This window comes from Harmonia axyridis, chromosome 1, assembly GCF_914767665.1.
Source record: "Harmonia axyridis chromosome 1, icHarAxyr1.1, whole genome shotgun sequence".
NCBI classification, from domain to species: Eukaryota; Metazoa; Arthropoda; class Insecta; order Coleoptera; family Coccinellidae; genus Harmonia; species Harmonia axyridis.
Genome location: NC_059501.1, coordinates 47918998 through 47939022, shown reverse-complemented (window position 1 = coordinate 47939022; position 20025 = coordinate 47918998). Strand labels below are relative to the sequence as shown.

At 38.6% G+C, this 20025-nt stretch overlaps 1 protein-coding gene across 3 annotated transcripts in view; it reads left to right on the top strand.

The window, feature by feature from the left end:
• Window positions 1-20025, top strand: part of LOC123673051 — a 928323-nt gene that overhangs the window by 387014 nt on the left and 521284 nt on the right. For all 3 annotated transcript variants that reach the window (XM_045607480.1, XM_045607471.1, XM_045607464.1), the window contains one exon: window positions 8718-8929. In XM_045607480.1, coding sequence (XP_045463436.1) covers window positions 8718-8929 — 212 coding nt within the window. The remainder of the gene's footprint in view (window positions 1-8717; window positions 8930-20025) is intronic.

Genomic DNA, 20025 nt, shown 5'->3' with positions numbered 1-20025 from the left:
GCACTATTATAGCGTTTATACCTATGATGACAGCGCTCCTTCATGCGTATTAGCTTGATAAGCTCTGACGTATACCAATGCGGAAATCTTCGGGTCCTCAACTTCTTGTACGGAACAGTGGCATTGAAAATAATATTCAAGATTGAATAAAGAGCGTCGCAAGCCTCATCAGGGTGAACAGCACCCATTACCTCAGACCAGTCCTGGGCACCTATCATCTCATACATCATCCTAAAGTCAGCCTTCTTGAAGTTGAACTCTTTATATGAATCATGAACTCCAAAATTATAAGGATTAGGAGATCGTACACCGAAGTATATTAGGAGAGGGGGATGGTATGGATCAACATCAACTAAACCGGCTGCATTCTCCGGTGGTGACAAATATAAATTTGTTAGTACAAGATCCAGCATTCTACTGTTACAATTAACGATATTATTAAATTGCTTGAGTTCCAATATTTCAGAAAACATCGACACTGTAATGGACGTATCATCAGCATTATGACCGCTGTTGTACAAAGGAGCATTGAAGTCGCCAACAAACAATAAGTTTCTATCCTGCATCAAATTCATAGATCCAAGAGCATCAAAAAAATGTCCGTATATAATGTTGTTCACGTTAGGGGGAATATAAATCACAAAAACAAAAATACACATCGATCCCGTATACAACTTGCAGCCCAGTATATCTATGGAAGGAGCCAAGCTACGTAACACCGACAGATCTAAAGTTTCAGAACGATACTTCCTATCAATGGCAAGCAGCACACCTCCTCCCGTGGAAGATTTACACAAAGCTAGATTCCTGTTACAGCGATACACACAATAATTATCGGTGAAAAGTTCTGAGTCATAAACACTCTCTTGCAACCATGTTTCACTTAGGCAGATGATATCGTAATCGGAGGCTGAGATGGAACAGTAAAAGTCATTAGTTTTAGAATTCAAACCTCTAACATTTTGATAGAAGCAAGAGAGTTTATAATGCATGCAAATGAATGTTGAGTTACTGATTGACTGTATGTTAACTGAGTGAATATTGAATTATAACTGGTGAAATAGTGAATAACTGGAAGCCTTCTCTGGTGGTGGGGCAATGGTGGGAGAAAGCATCGAAGCAGGATTTTTCTTCTTCCTGTGTAAGCCTCAACACCAATAGTAAACAGTTCTGATATTCCATTTAACCATATTAATACATTGACAATAAATTCTCCGAAAGAAAGTCTAGAAATAAGAATCCCATAATGATCTTAAATGATCGCAAATTATTGCAACCAATTTCAGATGACGATAACTATTAAGGGATTAAGCAATTTGTTGAAAGAATTTGTGTGCACTTACCTCGTGAGTTAAGAGAGATGATGTCTTTGAATTTACCCCCTAATCTGGTGGCAGAAGATGGTCAGGTGGATGGGTAAAAGGGATGATTAACCTCTTCTGCACCGGCTTCGTAGTTATCACTCAATTTGAGTAACACACAATTCACTTAAATTGCTCAATCAGTTTTTAACAGAAGAAATTGAAAATGTATAAAGATGATAGATGATTAGATGAATTTTAAGTAATCAAATAACTTAGCTTGATAAATTTTAGAATCGATAAGCACAGTTTGACACTTGAGAAAAATTCTTGTTATTGATTATTATGGCGATGTTTGTTTACCGACTGGGTTTACCGGCCGGGTAATACCGCGGCCGCAGGTGGCGCCAACAAACAACAAATTTTCACGACGTAACATGCCGCCCGCCCTGAAGAGTCCCTTCAGTAAGATCAATTGCAAGGAGTGAACAGACGAAAAAGGGCCATCTATTGACTTGGAAGAGGACACAGCTTGACGACTGGTCGTCGAATTATCCCAGAGGAAGTAGTAACATCAGCTACACGAGTGGTGGAGTCAGTTCCAGGAAAAACAGATGATATACGACCGATACTCCATTTCAGAGGAGGAAGATTATCATCTCGAATGACGACTACAGTACCTGGAAGAATGGGGGTAGATGGCTGCAACCACTTGTGACGTTGCTGCAAGGTATGCAAGTATTCCTGACGCCAACGCTTCCAGAAGTCCTGCTGAAATCGCTGGACTAGTTGCCAACGAGATAACCGGTTCACAGACACATAACTGACATCGTTGTCAGGAGGAGCTGTTAGGGACCGGAAAAGAATGCCCTGGTGTAAGGGCCTCAAAATCAGAAGGATCAGATGATGGAAGATACAGAGGACGAGAGTTGAGGATGGCTTCAACCTGAGTGCAGACGGTGAGAAACTCCTCGTAAGTGAGTTTCTGCTCGCCAATAACGCGAGTAAGATTATGTTTAGCAGATTTTACAGCGGCCTCCCACAGGCCGCCAAAGTGAGGACTGGAAGGGGGTATGAATCGCCAGTCAGTTCCGGACGACGAGGCGGCATCACAAAGACTCTGCTGATGTTGTGGAGCAGACAGTAAGCGACCAAGGTCACGAAGGTAGTTATGAGCACCAACAAAGTTGGTCCCGTTATCCGAAAAGATGACGGAAGGATGACCTCGGCGTGCAACAAAGCGCCGATAAGCAGCGATGAACGCTGGGGTTGACAGCTCAGATGCCAATTCTAGATGAACTGCTTTAGTAGAGAAGCAGATGAAGACAACCAGATATGCCTTCGTGCTAACGGCTCCGCGTAGTCGTGCACTCGTCACATAAAATGGGCCGGCGTAGTCGACACCAGTAGTAAGAAAAGCCATAGCAGATGATAGCCGCTCTGGTGGAAGATTGCCCATTGGCTGTATTAGAGGACGGGGCTTGCAAGAAAAGCATCGGTTGCACTTGCGCAGACGATTGCGTACTACATTACGTCCGTCCAATATCCAGTACCGTCGACGAATGTACGAATGAGTAGCTAAAGCACCGGCGTGCAGAAGACGATAATGGGCATCATCGATTATCAGATGAGTGAGATGATTGTCCTTCGGTAGAAGAACAGGATGTTTGTGTCGATATGGTAATAAAGAGGCTGAAAGGCGACCTCCAACTCGAACAAGTCCATGCTCATCGCAAAAAAGGTGAAGTTTCATGATGAGTCGATGACGAGAAGATGGTTTCCGCAGCTCAGCCAGCTCCTCGGCAAAATGAACAGATTGAACCAGACGTATTAAGCAGATCTCTGCTTCCTGAAGCTCAACAGAGGTGAGAAAACCTGTGCGAGGTAAAGCTGAACCACGAGCATTCAGTATGAAACGTCGACAAAAGGCAATGACGCGCCTGAGTCGAAGATACGAAGAAAAACGGTCAATCATAGTGGGTTCACCGGAGACAACCGTCAACACTAAAGCGGATAGCGGCTTGGCTTCTTCGTCCACTTGATCAATTTGAGATGAATCAACAGAGGACAGGGGCCATAGAGAGGAATCGAGAGACAATCAGTGAGGACCACGCCACCACAATGGGTGATGATGAATGTCTGCAGGCATCAATCCTCGAGAGGCACAATCAGCTGGGTTGTCTTCAGACACCACATGCCTCCAGTGATTTGAGGGAATCAGATCCTGGATCTCAGCGACTCGATTGCCAACAAATGTCTTCCACCTGTGACTCTCACCACGAATCCACGACAAGGCTACAGAAGAATCGCAGAAGGCGATGCATTCAGTAGTGAGATGCTGCAAAACACGAGATGACAGGTGATGCATGAGCTTGGCGAGAAGATGGGCACCGCACAGTTCCAAGCGCGGCAGGGTTGTAGCCTTGCAAGGGGCAATTTTGGACTTGGCCGCCAGGAGAGACACATGGTAATGTCCAGAAGATGCGAAAGTGCGGAGATAAACTACTGCAGCGTAGCCAGATTCAGAGGCATCACAAAAGCCGATCAGCCGATGAGCAGAAGAAGAAATGGCTGAGATGAATCGTGGTATGTGAAGCTCTGTCAAAGTGGGGAGCTGGGATTGAAACTGCAACCATGGGGGCTGAACCTCACTGGAAAGAGGTTGGTCCCATTCCAGATGGAGTAAGCAGAGCTGACGGAAGAAAATCTTGGCATAGAAGGTAACAGGAGTTAACCATCCCAAGGGATCGAAGATTCTGGCCATCTGACTCAACACAGACCGCTTGGTGATTGCTGTCGAGGTCAAACGAACAGAGTAGAAGAAGTGATCAGATGCTGGATTCCATCCAAGTCCCAAAATCTTGAGACTCGGTTCACGGTCGAGAAGAAGGGGGTCAATGGAGGAGGATTCTCTACGATGATCAGAAGGAATACCATCCAGAAGAGGAAGATGATTAGTAGCCCATTTGCGTAGCTCAAAACCGCCCGCCATGAGCAGATCCTGAACTTGTTGACGCAACTCAAGAGCTTCAGCCTCGGACGAACAACCTGTTAAGATGTCATCGACATAAATTTCATTTAGCAAAACCTGCCTAGCAGCAGGAAACTTGGGTCCGTCGTCCGAAGCTAGCTGTCGGAGGGTCCTAAGTGCCAAATAGGGAGCTGAAGAAACTCCATAAGTGACGGTGTTAAGGCGATAATATTGGAGAGGTTCCTGTTTGGTGAAACGCCAGACTATGCGTTGATAATCCCTTTGCTCAGGGCTTATCAAGATCTGTCGATACATCTGTCTGATATCGGCAGTGAAGACATATCGATGTAGACGAAAGCGAAGCAGAAGAGTGAAAATATCCGCTTGCAGTTTCGGGCCAGTAAGAAGAAGATCGTTGAGGGATTTGCCATTAGCAGATGCGCAAGAGGCGTTGAAAACCACTCGAATTTTAGTAGGAGGGTCGTCAGGGCGATGTACAGGATGATGAGGGATGTAATATGGTTCATATCGCGGACAATCAGAAGATTCAGGAACCAATTCCATGTGTCCACTTTCGAGATAATCACGCATGAACTCATGATAGGCGACACGAAGAGCAGGGTTATTGTCTAGACGATGTTCCAACCGAATAAACTGCCTAGTCGCCACGTTGACGGAGGTACCCAGCCGAGAAGATGACAAGGGTAAACCAACGGTGTATCTTCCGTTGGAGTCACGAGTTACATCAGCGCGATACAGCATTTCACATTCTTTCTCTGCAGGAGTTAAAGGAAGCACTTCAGGTACCTTGTCGAGTTCCCAAAAGCGACGAACGAGGTGGACAAGCTCCTGGTCTGAATGATGCGAGGGGCTCATGTTCGTGGTTTGAAGATCGGTAACGACATGAGATTTTATCACGTCAGATGGTGAGAGTTGGGGAGATGCATCAGAAGACTTAGGTTTGTCAGAAGAGGAATGGCAGGTGATCACTGATAGAGGAGAATCAGGCTGCGTAAGTGACGAAGAAGGAACAGCAGGTGATAACCCTGCAGAAGATGATGAAAAGGTGTGTTGTTGGAGGGCCTGATGGGTACTTTTAGGATGTCGAGTGAAACCATTGACAATGTCAGGTGAGAAGGAAACATGTTTTGTTCTCTTGCGATAACGAGCATAGGGCCCATAGAGCACCCAACCTAAGGTGGTAGATAATGCCCCTGGAAGTTCAGACGATATGCGCAACGTGCCAGGAAGAATTACATGAGGGAGCACATCCGAACCAATCAACATCCCTATGATGCGAGGAAGATAGAAGAGTGGATCAGCTAGGTTGAATTGCCGAAACTCAGACCATCGGCCATTGAACGCTTGGACAGGAAGAGGGTCTAGATGGCCGTCAAGAACGTAGGCTTTAATGATTAGATTTGGGGGATCCCCTCGGTGACAGAGAGTGACGTATGCGTACCCTTGGATGCGAAACTGATCCGCGTTACTCAAGGTGCGAAGTTGAATAGCTTCGGGGTGAATGCGCAGACGAAGCTTGGTGGCCCAATCTCGGGTGTTGAGGGTGTGTTGGCAACCTGAATCAAGAAGAGCACGGCCAAAAACGACATTCCGCCGGTTGTCTAGAAGGATCCAAGCGGTAGGCATAAGGTAGTCCGGATTATTTGTCTGACGCAAGGCAGAACGCGCAGATGAAAGCAGATGACAAGGAGAGAACAGACGAGACGTCGTGGACGGATGTTGGACCGACGGGGTGAGTCGGCCGCAAGCTGACCACACTCGTAGTCATTCCGAACCATGGCCAGACGATGCTGAACCTGCCCCCCTAGAAAACGTGCGCGACATGCCGAGATTAATTAATCGACCTCTTACTCCAACTCGAGAGATGGAAGTACGAGCTGACTGCTCTGGAGAAATAGGTGAAGAAGGGGATAAGTCTGTCAATGGCTCCTCCGTGCGGGAAACAGAAGGTGGAGAGGGGAGTTGGTCTGTCGACTGCTGACTGTGGGAAACGGAAGACGACGTAGTGGCAGTAGAGGCCAGGTGAAGAATCGTATGGTGACGTGCCCCGCACGTGTGGCAGCACTGACTTGACCCGCAGTCAGCAGTGGAGTGGAACGACGACATGCAATTTCTGCACAATCGTTGCTCAGTCACGAAAGCTCTTCGCTTATGAATAGTCATGGCCTTGAATTCACGACACTGGCGAATGGAGTGATGTGCAGAGCAGAAAACACATGCGGGCGATGGAGATGAGCGCGAACCAGTGTATGCCGGACGGCGATAGGACTGGCCAGAGGATGAAGGCACAGCCGATGGAGAAACAGAAGCTGAGGCTACCGGTGATGGTGGTCTTGACGACCTCTTCGGCACAGACGAACGGGATGACGTGATAGAAGTGCTTTCCAACACTCGCAGCTGTCGATTGGTGGGTGAATTCGAGCAGTTGCGAGAGATTGGGAAAGTCATCCGAGGATAGCTGCCCCTCGAACAACTGACGAGATGGTACGTCCAGGTTGCGCAAAACCAGAGAGAACAGAAGATAGTCCGCTAAATCTGGTATGGGCAGCGCCTTGATGGCATTGATCGCGTTTTGATGCGTGGTGGCGAACTGTTTCAGCTGGGACAAGGAAGAAACAGACGCAGGCCGTGAATCCAGTATCTGGCTCACATACAGGTCAGCAAGTCGACGAGGATTTTGATAACGGGAGGACAGGGCTTGATAGGTGAGAGCGTAATTGACCGAATTCATCTCGAAGCCGGAGATGACAGAAGCCGCCTCACCAGCAAGAGAAGATGCCAGAAGATGGAACTTCTGGACTGGCGCCAAGGAGCTATTTTGATGCACTAGGGCATCAAACAGCGCGATGAAGCCAGGCCATTCCTCGATTTCTCCATGAAAGGAGGGCAATTCGACACGAGGAATAGGGAGATCAACAGAGGAAGGCTTCGCAGCCAAAGGAGATGCAGTCAGATTGCTATGGGCAGCACGGACAGGCAGGCAAATCTCAAAAAAGGCAGAAAACTTTGAGGGTGACTCGTCCCGTTCTTCTTCTAACTGAGAGTTGAGCTTTACGATCAACTCGTCAGCCTCTTTGAAGGTCTTCTCCACCTTAAACAACTCGGCCAAGCACATGTTGGCAACATCTGCTTCGGTGGTCAAACTTTTGATTAGTTTGAGAAGAGTGGAGGCCGCTGCGAATGCATTTTCGCGCTTGACAACCGCCTCAGAGATAGAGGCCTTCAATTTATCCATCGACGGCATTTTAACTTTCGAACGACCCCGGTATGAAGAAATAAATTGATTCGGAATTTATAGTTCGAAAAGTGAACAGACGATGCTTATCTTGCCAAAGGAGATAATGAACAGATGACGCGCGATAAGTCGTTCAATTAATTTTCCACTTGATTTATTGGAAAGAAAATTAAACGACGAATTTAAATGAATAATCAGATGAACGGAAATTGAAATTAGACTGAAATTATGGAATTAATTTGAACAATTCCCGGGTTTCGGCACCAATAAATGATCGCAAATTATTGCAACCAATTTCAGATGACGATAACTATTAAGGGATTAAGCAATTTGTTGAAAGAATTTGTGTGCACTTACCTCGTGAGTTAAGAGAGATGATGTCTTTGAATTTACCCCCTAATTTGGTGGCAGAAGATGGTCAGGTGGATGGGTAAAAGGGATGATTAACCTCTTCTGCACCGGCTTCGTAGTTATCACTCAATTTGAGTAACACACAATTCACTTAAATTGCTCAATCAGTTTTTAACAGAAGAAATTGAAAATGTATAAAGATGATAGATGATTAGATGAATTTTAAGTAATCAAATAACTTAGCTTGATGAATTTTAGAATCGATAAGCACAGTTTGACACTTGAGAAAAATTCTTGTTATTGATTATTATGGCGATGTTTGTTTACCGACTGGGTTTACCGGCCGGGTAATACCGCGGCCGCAGGTGGCGCCAACAAACAACAAATTTTCACGACGTAACAGATCTCCTTTTCCATTGTCAATATATTTTATTCCTCATTGTGTCAAGCAGAAAACGATATTTTATCGAAAATTTCACTTAATTTTTCACTGTCAATCATTGAATTCCAGAAACCTCAATATTTCGAGTTTTACTGTTCAGGATTTTGAATAATTTTGTATTAGCGTTCGAGTTAAGCCAGAAAAAGTTTCATAAAAACTTTCTGTTCTGGTTTATAAAATGCGTGCGAATTAATAGGCGCGAAGTACTAATGTACTTCACAATTGCTAATAGTGTTATATGATATTTTATTGCGGACTCTTATTTAAGAGTAGCAAGGAAAGAGATATTATTGATATTGCCCTATTTGAATATTTGGGATATATCAGATGTACACAACCATTTATTATTCAAAATCGTTACTCAGAAGGTACGAGCTCTATGTTTATCTATTACAGTACCGAACATTTGCCTGGACCCACATCAACAGCAGGATCAGTAAGGACATCAGCTTCTTGTAGTCTAGCATCTTCACGAGAGTCTTCTACAAGTGCACCAGGTTCTACCTCCTACAAGGTTCTCATGCTGGGCGGTCCAGCAGTAGGAAAATCTTCCCTTGTGTCGCAGTTTATGACTTCAGAATATCTTCATGCCTATGATACCAGTATTGGTGAGTTTATGTAAATCTCATACACCATACTCAAATTCAAATTTCATTCATTTTATACAAATGGTTACAGTAATCATCAACATATAATTTAAGAGCTATAAGACCTAAGCAGTGCTTGTATGTCACACAAACCTAAAAATAGAAATGAATAAAAAATTCGATAAATACTTCATTTCTACCTCATGAGTAATTTTTTTTTCTTGAAAATTTGATGATGCCAAGGAATCTAATTATATTATTATTATGATATTGAAAGCAAACCACAACATGTACCTAAGTTAAATCTCTATTATTATATTTCTAATATGTTTACCGCTATCACAGCAAAAATTCCCTAACGTGTAGCAACGAATACCGAGTACAATTTGTCTGAGTCGATACTATATAAAAGCGTTCGTGACATTTCGGCGAATTTTAAACGTGGAATCACAGCCCAAACGGGGTCATCTAGAGCAAAAATGACAAGAAAAAGACCCCCCTCGAAATCGGACCGAGATCCCGGAAAAATTCCCAAACCTTCAATTCTCCTCGCGGTTTTCGAGTATACGAGATGTTTCAGATTATTTTGACATTTCAAGTCCCATATTTCTTTGATACCTGTGGACAATTCGACTGTCAGTTTCATGTTATAATAATAAATATTCCATTTCCATATACTTTCCTGAAAGTTCTTGAGAAAGTTTGCATTTTCCAAAATTGTTATTTAATATTTAAATACATACCGGCGGATCAAAAATTCGATAGATATTTGTCAAAATTTGGAAATGAACATTGATATCATTGAATGCATTTTTCTCAGTTCAGGTTCGTTTGAAGGGTTTGTATTATTGATTCAATTGGATGAATGTTAATTTATTTCAGGAATTTTTCGTTTATTTTCCACAAACTATAAAACTACATTCTCATTTGTGAGAATTTGAATCTATTGCGACAGCAGATGAAACTACAAAAGAGAACAGAAGCTTCATCTGATCATCAATAAAATCAGTAAATTGTAAACTTTAAATAAACATGAATCACCCATAGAGCCAGAAGAGTACAGTGCATTCCATTTTGGGTGAGACAGCCAGGTTTCTCGCTTGTTATTTAAGATAGAGCCTTACGGTTTTCACGTTCCTGTCCTACTTTTTCGTGAAACTCAAGTTGGTCTAATCAGATTCTGCATAACTGTTTCCGTTCAAAAGATACAGGGTGATTTTGGAAATTGATACCTTTCGGACCCGTCTTTTATCTCCGAAATTATTAGAAATAATGCTGAGCTGAAAACTAAGTCTGAATCAGAATTCTGCGTAGAATCCGGCGTACTCATTATTTTTTCGGGGTATGGTTCTGAAGATTCAATACAAACCTATATTTTTTTTAATAGAACACCCTATATTTCATTACTTCGTTGAATTCGTTATTTTTTTCCCTTCAAAATGATATGTGATACTATGTAGGTAGGAAATGTTAAGAAAACACTAAAACGTCAAATAATGATGATTTTTTGTAAATGGGCCATGAATTTTCTATGTTTTAATAAGAGGATTATTACTTTCGATTTTTTAAAGTAGTAGGTCATTGATGACACAAACATCCTTGTTGTTATTATGGCTACTATGCATTTGGGAACATTGTTTCATCAAGTAGGCATTGGGGGGAAGAAATCAATCTGATCTAGCTGTCATCGCTATGAATTATTATTATCATTATTGATTCTTTTTTTCTATGGGAAATCCATTGCCCATTAACAAAAAATCATCATTATTTGATGTTTTAGTGTTTTTTTAACCTTTCTGAACATCCTACCTACATAGTGTCATATATCATTTTGAAGGAAAAAAATTAAGAAATCAACGAAGTGATGATACACATGGTGTTCCATTAAAAAAAAACATAAGTTTGTGTTGAATCTTCAAAACCATACCCCGAAAAAAATATTGAGTACGCCGGATTCTACGCAGAATTCTGATTCAGACGTAGTTTTTACCTCAGCATTATTTCTAATAACTTCGGAGATGAAGAAGGGGTCCGAAAAGTATCAATTACCAAAATCACCCTGTATCTTGTGAACGGAAACAGTTATGCACACTAACTTGAGTTTCAAGAAAAAGTAAGACAGGAACGTGAAAACCGCAAGGCTCTATCTTAAATAACAAGCGAGAAACCTGGCTGTTTTACCCAAAATGGGATGCACTGTACACGAATGAATGAACCGAAATAATTCAGTCTTGGATTGGAGTGAAAGTTATGCTACTATGAAACAGTATTGAACAGATAGAAAAACTTATGGATAATTCACAATTGGCTTTATTACTGGAAAAAAGAGTCAAGTTAGTCAGATGACATTCAAAAATTTCCATGTGGTTTTTGAATATCTAAAAGATACACTTTTACGACATAAGAGTGCAAAAATATAAGTGACCAATCCGTTTTTGGAGAATTTGAGTGCAGTGCTGTTGAATTCATAATGAATAAGTCGAATTGTTGTGAAATCTTTCATACGAATAATGTCAACTATATATACCATGTAATCATAATATTATTTGCCGTTCAACTGAAACATGTATTAATAAACGTTGGAAATTAGAGACTCTCCAACTTATAACCTGATTTCTCAAAAAGATTCCACCTAGATATGATATTAAAATTGCTTATGAGGTAACATAAGCCATGGGTATACCTTCAAGAAATATGTAACAGAAGAGAATGCAAAAAAGATATAAAATTTTTGGATTCTGAAAACGCCTTAGTTCTTCAGGAATGTTGAATTGGTCTTTCGAATTGTTGCAATTATCAATTGTATATTGTATTCCTTTATAAATTATGAAGAATACCTTCTATTCAATAGGGGTATTTGGTATTCTAAATCTATGCATCCTATATAATTGCAAATTATATATTGTATTATTTTATAAATTATGAAAAAAAACCTACTATCAAACAAATTTTTAGATTTCGAAAGGTGTCCTTCCTTGTATTCTAAATACAGAGAGGGCCATTGAAAACGAAACAGCGGCTCTGTAAGTCGGCAGAACCGAGTTATATAAAAACGCTCGGACACGTCAACAACATTTTTGAGGGGGACATCGTTCGCGATGAAATTCACCCGAAATACATTCCATCCCTCGGAGCTGTGACCGCCACCCCTAAATTTTTAAATGGCACCATATGGCAAGTGATACCTCATTTGAAAGGTAGTTTTCTTCTCAATATCAAACAACAGAAATAAATTAATTCTATCGATTCGTTTTCGAGATATAGAAACTTGAAGTTGGGAAATAACTTTTTATTCACTCAATCAATAAAAATAAGATCTAACATTGCAACTGTTTAAAGATAATTATCATTGTCAAGGAATTGAATGATCTAACTGTTTACCACCCATTTCCATACAATAGTACAAGTTCTGTTCAAAATGAGACCTCACATTTCGTAGCATTTCCGGCGTTATTCGACGGCATTCTTCAATAATTCTACGTCGTAAATCTTCCAGAGATTCTGGTTCGGTTGCATAGATTTTGTTTTTCAAGTGACCCCACAGGAAAAAGTCGAGTGGGGTTAAATCTGGAGATCTGGCTGGCCACCCTATAGCGCCTCTTCTTCCAATCCAATTTCCAGGAAACATTCTATCTAAAAACTTGTTGAAATTTCAAGTGCTCTTCATGGTAACGATTGAGTGATTAAAAAGTTATTTCCCAACTTCAAGTTCCTATATCTCGAAAACGAATCGATAGAATTAATTTATTTTTGTTGTTTGATATTGAGAAGAAAACTACTTTTCAAATGAGGTATCACTTGCCATATGGTGCCATTTAAAAATTTAGGGGTGGCGGTCACAGCTCCGAGGGATGGAATGTATTTCGGGTGAATTTCATCGCGAACGATGTCCCCCTCGAAAATGTTGTTGACGTTTCCGAGCGTTTTTATATAACTCGGTTCTGCCGACTTACAGAGCCGCTGTTTCGTTTTCAATGGCCCTCTCTGTATATACACCCTATATAATTGTTGATCATATATTGTATTTTTTAAAAAATTATGGAATAAAAAAATAATTTGTTGCTCCACTGAAAAAAGGATTGATGAACCTTGGAAATGAGGGACTTCTTATAACATGATTTCTCAAGGATGTTACACCTAGATCTGATATTACGATTGCTTATGAGGCACAATAAGCCATGGGTTCTTGAAAGGTAGATCTATTCATTCTGCCTCTTTACAGTTTATTATAGCTATACTGAATAAAACTACAACAAAAAATTTCACTGTAGGTCTTTTCATGGATCTTATCGAATGATTATGTAAATTCAATATTTGTCAAAACTGAAAATAAACATTGAATGCAGTTTTTTTTTTAGGTAGTATTTCTATTGACTGATTATAACTCTCACATTTTGATTATACATGTTTCCCAAATTTTTCAAAGAAGAAAGAACTTGCCATTTCTAGAGAAATGAGAATTTCAGATTTCAAAATATCTCAATTCTCCATAAATGACTAATGACTACTTCAAATATATAGACCCTGTATAACTGTTGATCAAATATTGTATTTCTTTGAAAATTAGTTGATTATTTGAGGCTTTAATCTCAATTTTCAGACTTGAATCGGTCTAACATCTCTAGATACTTCTAATTTATATTCGACAAATAAATATCCTGTATAATTATCCATCCAAACGAAAAGAACTGAAAAGAAAAACATAACAATCAGGTTTAAAGTGTTTCTGCATTCAGCTTTCTAATTAAATATTGAAAATAATCTTTACTTACGTTGTATATTATGAATGAGTGAATTAAAAGACTGAAATTATCATCAGAGATGATTCATGAAATATTTCTGTTATCGTTTATTTAGATTTCTCTCCATTTTCTGAATTACAGAATGACAGAAGAAAATTTTGAAAAGCTTGACATGCGTCTGACTGACAGTTATTATGAAATCGTTACTAGGGATGTTACGAAAAGAACAGAACAGGTTCTCCGCAACAGGTAAGCTCAGCCTGTTATTTTAAGAAAACCGAACCTGTTCTTTTCGACCGATTCAGTGCTTCTGCGCAATGATCAATTGAATTTTCTCTCGAAAGTAGGAGCTGCTATCATTCTTCTAATGAACAGGTTCTTTTTTTGCCTGTTCCGTAAAGAACAGATGAGCTGCTCAATGCTCCTGTTCTTTAAAAGAGCAGGTTGTTGGTTGTTCCGTAAAAAGCGGAGCTGCTCCCGTTGTTTCATAGAACAGGCTGTTCCGAAAAAAACAATTACTAAGCTGAATCTGCCTGTTGTCAGATATAATATAATATAATATAGTTTATTCTCAGAAAAAAAAAACAAAATTTCTCGATATATATTTTCCCGTTCTTTGAAGTCAAAAAGAACGAATTTCAGGCTATGCCGAGAATAAAAATGAATGAATCGTTTTGTCAAAGACGAATCATTTCGTCTGATCCGTAGGAACGAAATTGAGAATGAGAAATGAGAAAATGAATTCCTAGTTCGAAAATTAGATGACGATTTCAGTTATCTACTTATCTATGATTTTAGTATCCCCATTTGAATTTTTGAATGAGAACTATGGAATTGGAAATTTGTTGTTAATTGAAATTTTTTTCGAATATAAACAATTTCCAAATTATTTTTTGTGTGTTCGTTTTTTGTTGAGATTTCAACTGATAATTATTTTTTCATTATCCCAATATTTTCTTCACAAATCTTGAAATTCATGATTTCAGAATAATCATTGGAATTCATGAAAATAATGATGATTAGTGAATTTGATTAGAGTACCTTGATATTTCAACAAAGATAAAATTATATTATGTTATTCTGATTATTCTGAATTGCGGCTTCGAAAGAAATATGCTCTGATAAAATTAGATAAATATTTTGAATATATCCGATATCAAAAATTTTCGGAAAAAACTAGTTTATTCACACGATCATAGTCCTACCCAGGGGGTTATTGATTAAAATAAATGAAAAAATTGTAATTGAAATTGAATCTGCTCTTGGAAGTAGGAGCTGCTATCGTTCTTCAAAAGAACGGGTTCTTTTCTTGCCTGTTGCGTAAAGAACAGATGAGCTGCCTGTTCTTTAAAAGAGCAGGTTGTTGTTTGTTCCGTAAAAAGCGAAACTGCTCCCGTTCTTTCAAAGAACAGGCTGTTCCGAAAAGATCAGTTGCTAAACTGAATGTGCCTGTTGTCAGATATGATCCCATTCTTTGAAGTAAAAAAGAACTAGTTTCAGGCTGTGCCGAGAAGAAAAATAAAGAAAAGTTTTGTCAAGGGGTATTATCGAATTATTTCATCTTATCCGTAGGAAGAAAATTGAGAATGAGAAATAAGAAAATAAATTTTTAGTTCAAAAAATAGATGATGATTTTTGAATACCATTTTGAATGTTTGAATGGGAGTTATGGAATTGAAAATTGGTCGTTAGTTGAATTTTCACATACAATTTCCTTTTTGAAGGAAATAATATTCTGGTAAAAAATTTTATTTTGAATTTCAAAACAAAGTCATTATTATTATTAAAATAACGAGTTTCGGGTTATGCAGAGAAGAAAAGTAAATGAATCGTTTTGTCAAGGAGTGGAGTATCATCGAATTATTTCGTCTGATCCGTATTATTATCTGCAAATAAAGTTTATTATCATTTTTATTAGGAAAGGAGTTGAGGATGATAAATAAGAAAAAAATCCTAGTTCAGAAATTAGATGATGATTTTTGAATCTCATTCTGAATAGAAATGATGGAATTAAAAATTGGTCGTTAATTGAAAATTTTTTCGATTATACTTAACTATTCACTGCATATTCTACTATTCAGTGAATATCCGAATAATTCAAACCGCAATTCATTCATGATTCCCAGAGCTAATTCACAATCGAATATTACCAACCACTCACTATACATCTATAAAAATCCATGACCCCGGTGGGGTTTGAACCCGCTGCTATCGGCAACCTGGTTTCATTATGCCTGTTCTGCAACTCTAGTCGCGGCTTTATTTACAAAATTTCTGTGGTTTTATTAGAGATATGGTCTGTGGAGAACTTTGAGTATAGAATAACAGGAGGGAGCTTAAGACCAGAAGACCAAAAAGGTTTCTGCATTTAACCGACTCAAGTTTACGTAAGCAGTGGTGTAATAAAGTGAAAACTTCATTTTCAATAACGAATGTCAGTATTGTGTATCAAAGCCGATATATCAAAATGAAACTTAACTTAATGTTTATAACGGAAGAGGAAGATGAGATTCGAATGATATAATAAAAGAGACTTTATGTAGTACAACAAAATAATTATTCGTAAAATAAGAGGACAATTATTATTTTCAAAAATCAGTGAAATGAATCAAAATACAAGTAAAATGAATTGGCTATCATCAAACTTGTAAATGATTTTCAAAATGGTATTTCATATGGTGTTATTCTGGTTTTTTCGAGATTGGCATCGGATTCAGTTTAGTCCTCCTGAACATAAACAGGGACATTGATGTTGACGAGGACGCTGTGATTACAAGGTTTTCAAAGGGTTCAAAGCCCAAATGAGATTTTGTGTTGCAGTTGACAATTGTCTTCTTTTTTTCCATATCAAACAATATATTTACTATTTAATTTTTTTCAATTTCTACCTGAATTGTTAAAAGCATGATAAGTAAATAAATATATTATAATATAACAAATACATGAGCCTAAAACTTTTTTTGCGAAATACAAGGGTTGCCCATCGCTGGTCACTACTTTCTCCCATCTTTCGGGACGCGTACGAATTGAAAGAACTGGTCATTTTTTGAAGCGATCCACGAATCGATCCAAGTTTTCAATTCTTCATAAGATCGGAAGTGCTGGTCAGCCAGGCCGTGTGATATTGATCGAAACAAGTGGTAGTCCAAGAAAGCAACGTCTGATGAATACGTCGGGTGGGGTAGGAATTCCCATTTCAACGTTTTCAATTATATCTTCACTACTTTCGCAAAATGGGATCGAACATTGTCATGCAGTAAAATCAATTAATCTTCTCTCTCGTTATATTGCGGCAGTTTGTCTCTCAATGCTCGGCATGAGCGCATTGATTGCGTTCGATAACGATCGCCTGTGATCGTTTCAGTCGGTTTAAACAACTCATAAAACACTACGCCGAGCTGGTCCCACCAAATACTGGGCATGACCTCAGAAACGAGAATATTCGGTTTGGCCGTCGATGTTGAAATATGGCCGGGATATCCTCATGATTTTATGCGCTTGGGATTATCGTAATGAACCATTTTTTCGTCTCCAGTCCCAATCCGATGCAGAAATTCCTTCTTTCCTTGCCTTGCAAGCAGCTGGTCACAACCAAACAAACTCCGTTCAAACACCTCCCGGCTTCAATCCGTACGGCACCCACTTTCCTTGTTTCTGAATCATTCCTATGACTTTTAGGCGTTTTGAAAAGACTTGTTGTCCTAATTATTCTGCCAATTATTGTTGCGTTTGATATGACTCTTGATCAATAATTGCTTCCAATTCTGCATCTTCGAAAACCTTCTCTCTTCCACGGCGATGCTGGTATGGACATCAAAATCACCAATCTTGAAGCATTGAAACCACTCTCGGCGCGTTCTTTCACTGATAGCGGCCTCAATATTGGTATTTGAGAGAAAACTCGAAGCTCATAACGGCGAACCCTGTAACCTTACCAGGTACAATTTAAATTTTGCGCGGCTCTCTAGTCGGAGAGTGGTCGTGATTCTAACCTTCCAATTCCACCCATACAAATATGATTCTAGAAAACTATGAATGGGTCTCAATAAACATCAACAAGATTCCAACCAACCATCTATTTCAAATCAAAACAAAATTTCTAATTTACAAACAGCGTCCAAATTTACAAAGAAAAATTTTCTGAACTTATCTTCAGTATTTCAACTGAATCGGGATCACTATCTTCAGTACTATTCCAGGTGACGTGGAAGTAGGGTCGGAATCGAAAGACGAATCCACAGTGTAGATTTCGTATTCGCCTTATTCAACTATACGTAGGTCTCGACGTAGGTATTGCTAATTCTCTCTTCAAAGAAAAACTGGAATTTCCTTCTTCAAACCCAACTTGAATGGAACTTCTCTCCAAACCAAAAATTGAGTCTTCACTCCAAACCAAAAATTGAGTTTTCTCTCCAAACCAAAAATTGAGTCTTCACTCCAAACCAAAAATTGAGTCTTCACTCCAAACTAAAAATTGAGTCTTCTCTCCAAACCAAAAACTGCAATTTCATCTAAGTCAGATTTGCATAATCTCTCAAAGTTGATCCTGCTCCGTGATTATGAATCCCAAATTACAATTCTGAAAAATATTAAGAGGCTGTTTCAACGATTAATTTGTAATGAATCAAAAAAAAATAACAAATTTGTTTTCGAGCAGTCAATCCGAAATCATAAAAAAACTTGAAATGAGAGAAAAAAAAATATGGATGCAGATAAACATTACTTCGTAACAAAAACTATATCACTGATTTAACTTGAAAAAAAATAACAACCAATGTAAATTCATAATTCACGAGAAGCAGGCTCAACCTAAATTCCTTGTTAAGCATAAGCTGTAGATAAATTTAGACATTTAAGTACGACAAAAAAACTAACAAAATGAAGGAAACCATGCAACAAATGAACTTTAAAATAAGATTGTATATGTAACAAATAGCGAGAAAGCAAATATACTCGTTAACTTACCCCTTGTATATTAAGGGTTAAACACAAAACCAATCAATTCTTTACAACGAACCTCTAAATCAGAATGAGTAAAAACTATCGTCAAATTATCTGAAGAAGCCTCGGACACATGTATGCGTCGCGCCTGCATCATTTCGAAATTACTTTGATTCGTCAGGAAAATATCTGCAGTGGCGTAACACGTTACACATCCCCTCAACTCCCCGAAAAAAAAATTCCTTTGCTACATTAAATTCTCCATTTTTTTTGTTAATATACAAATAAACTACTTGCAAAATGATGTTGTCTCTACCATTTTAAGACAAAAGAGTTACATATACATAATCGAACTCGTAACTAAAATAATGAAGGATTTATGAACAAAAGAAATCTAGGCGTCAAACTCAACTGGGGAAATACTTAATTCATGAACAAATGATTCCCATTATGTACGTGTGTAAACTCTGAATATACAGGGTGGCCACTTTTTCAATGGGATTGTATTGGTAACTTTTAAACCATAAGAGTTAGAAAGTCGGTCAAATGGACAAAAAGTTACATGCATAGAAGCATTATCAAGCAGTTCAAACAAATCGAGATTATCAGGGCCGGTTTTCGAGATATCATAAGAAAAGTAAATTATGACATTTTGATTTTTCTTTTTTTCCCACTTCATTTCAAATATTATAAAAAAATGTTACAGGAATTTTTTATTCGACAGTAAATTATTCTCAATTTGACGTAATCAGATTTCGTATCCAACGTTTCGTACTCTCTGGGCCACCCTCAACCTCATTTTTTTCAATACGGACCTGCATATTTTATGACATTTTTCGAAATAACTTTTAACGCTGAATTCAACGATATATCATACAATGTCATTCAAAGTTGATTTTCAGGAGATTTTGACCCTCATCCAAAATTAATGGTGTGTATGTAAGAAAAAACAAGTCCATTAACGATATCAATGTTCTGACCCAAATTCAATCGAACCCAGAAAAAAAATCGAGAACTGAGGCCAGTCAATGGAATTTTTCAAAAACTGCTCTTAATAAAATAGTCAAGAGACGCGAATACAATGATTTTGAATTTGAATACCAAGCCTTGCAAAAATTATATCGTAATGCTCTCAAAATAAATTTCGATTCTGTAATTTGTTTCAACGGAACAAATAACAAATACAACAAAAGTGATACCTCGCGAGAAAATTGAGAATGGTTTGGAAGGTATTCAAGGAGACCAAACAAGCAAATGTATAAGAAGTATGGGTTCCAGAACCGTAAAGTGCATTTTACAAAATGGTGGACATTTCGAACACTTACTTCATTAATTTTCATTTACTTTCGAATAATCATTTGATTTTTCTTTCATTAAATGATACTTTCGTTTAATTATTGTGATGTATACGAACGATATACATTAATAGAATGT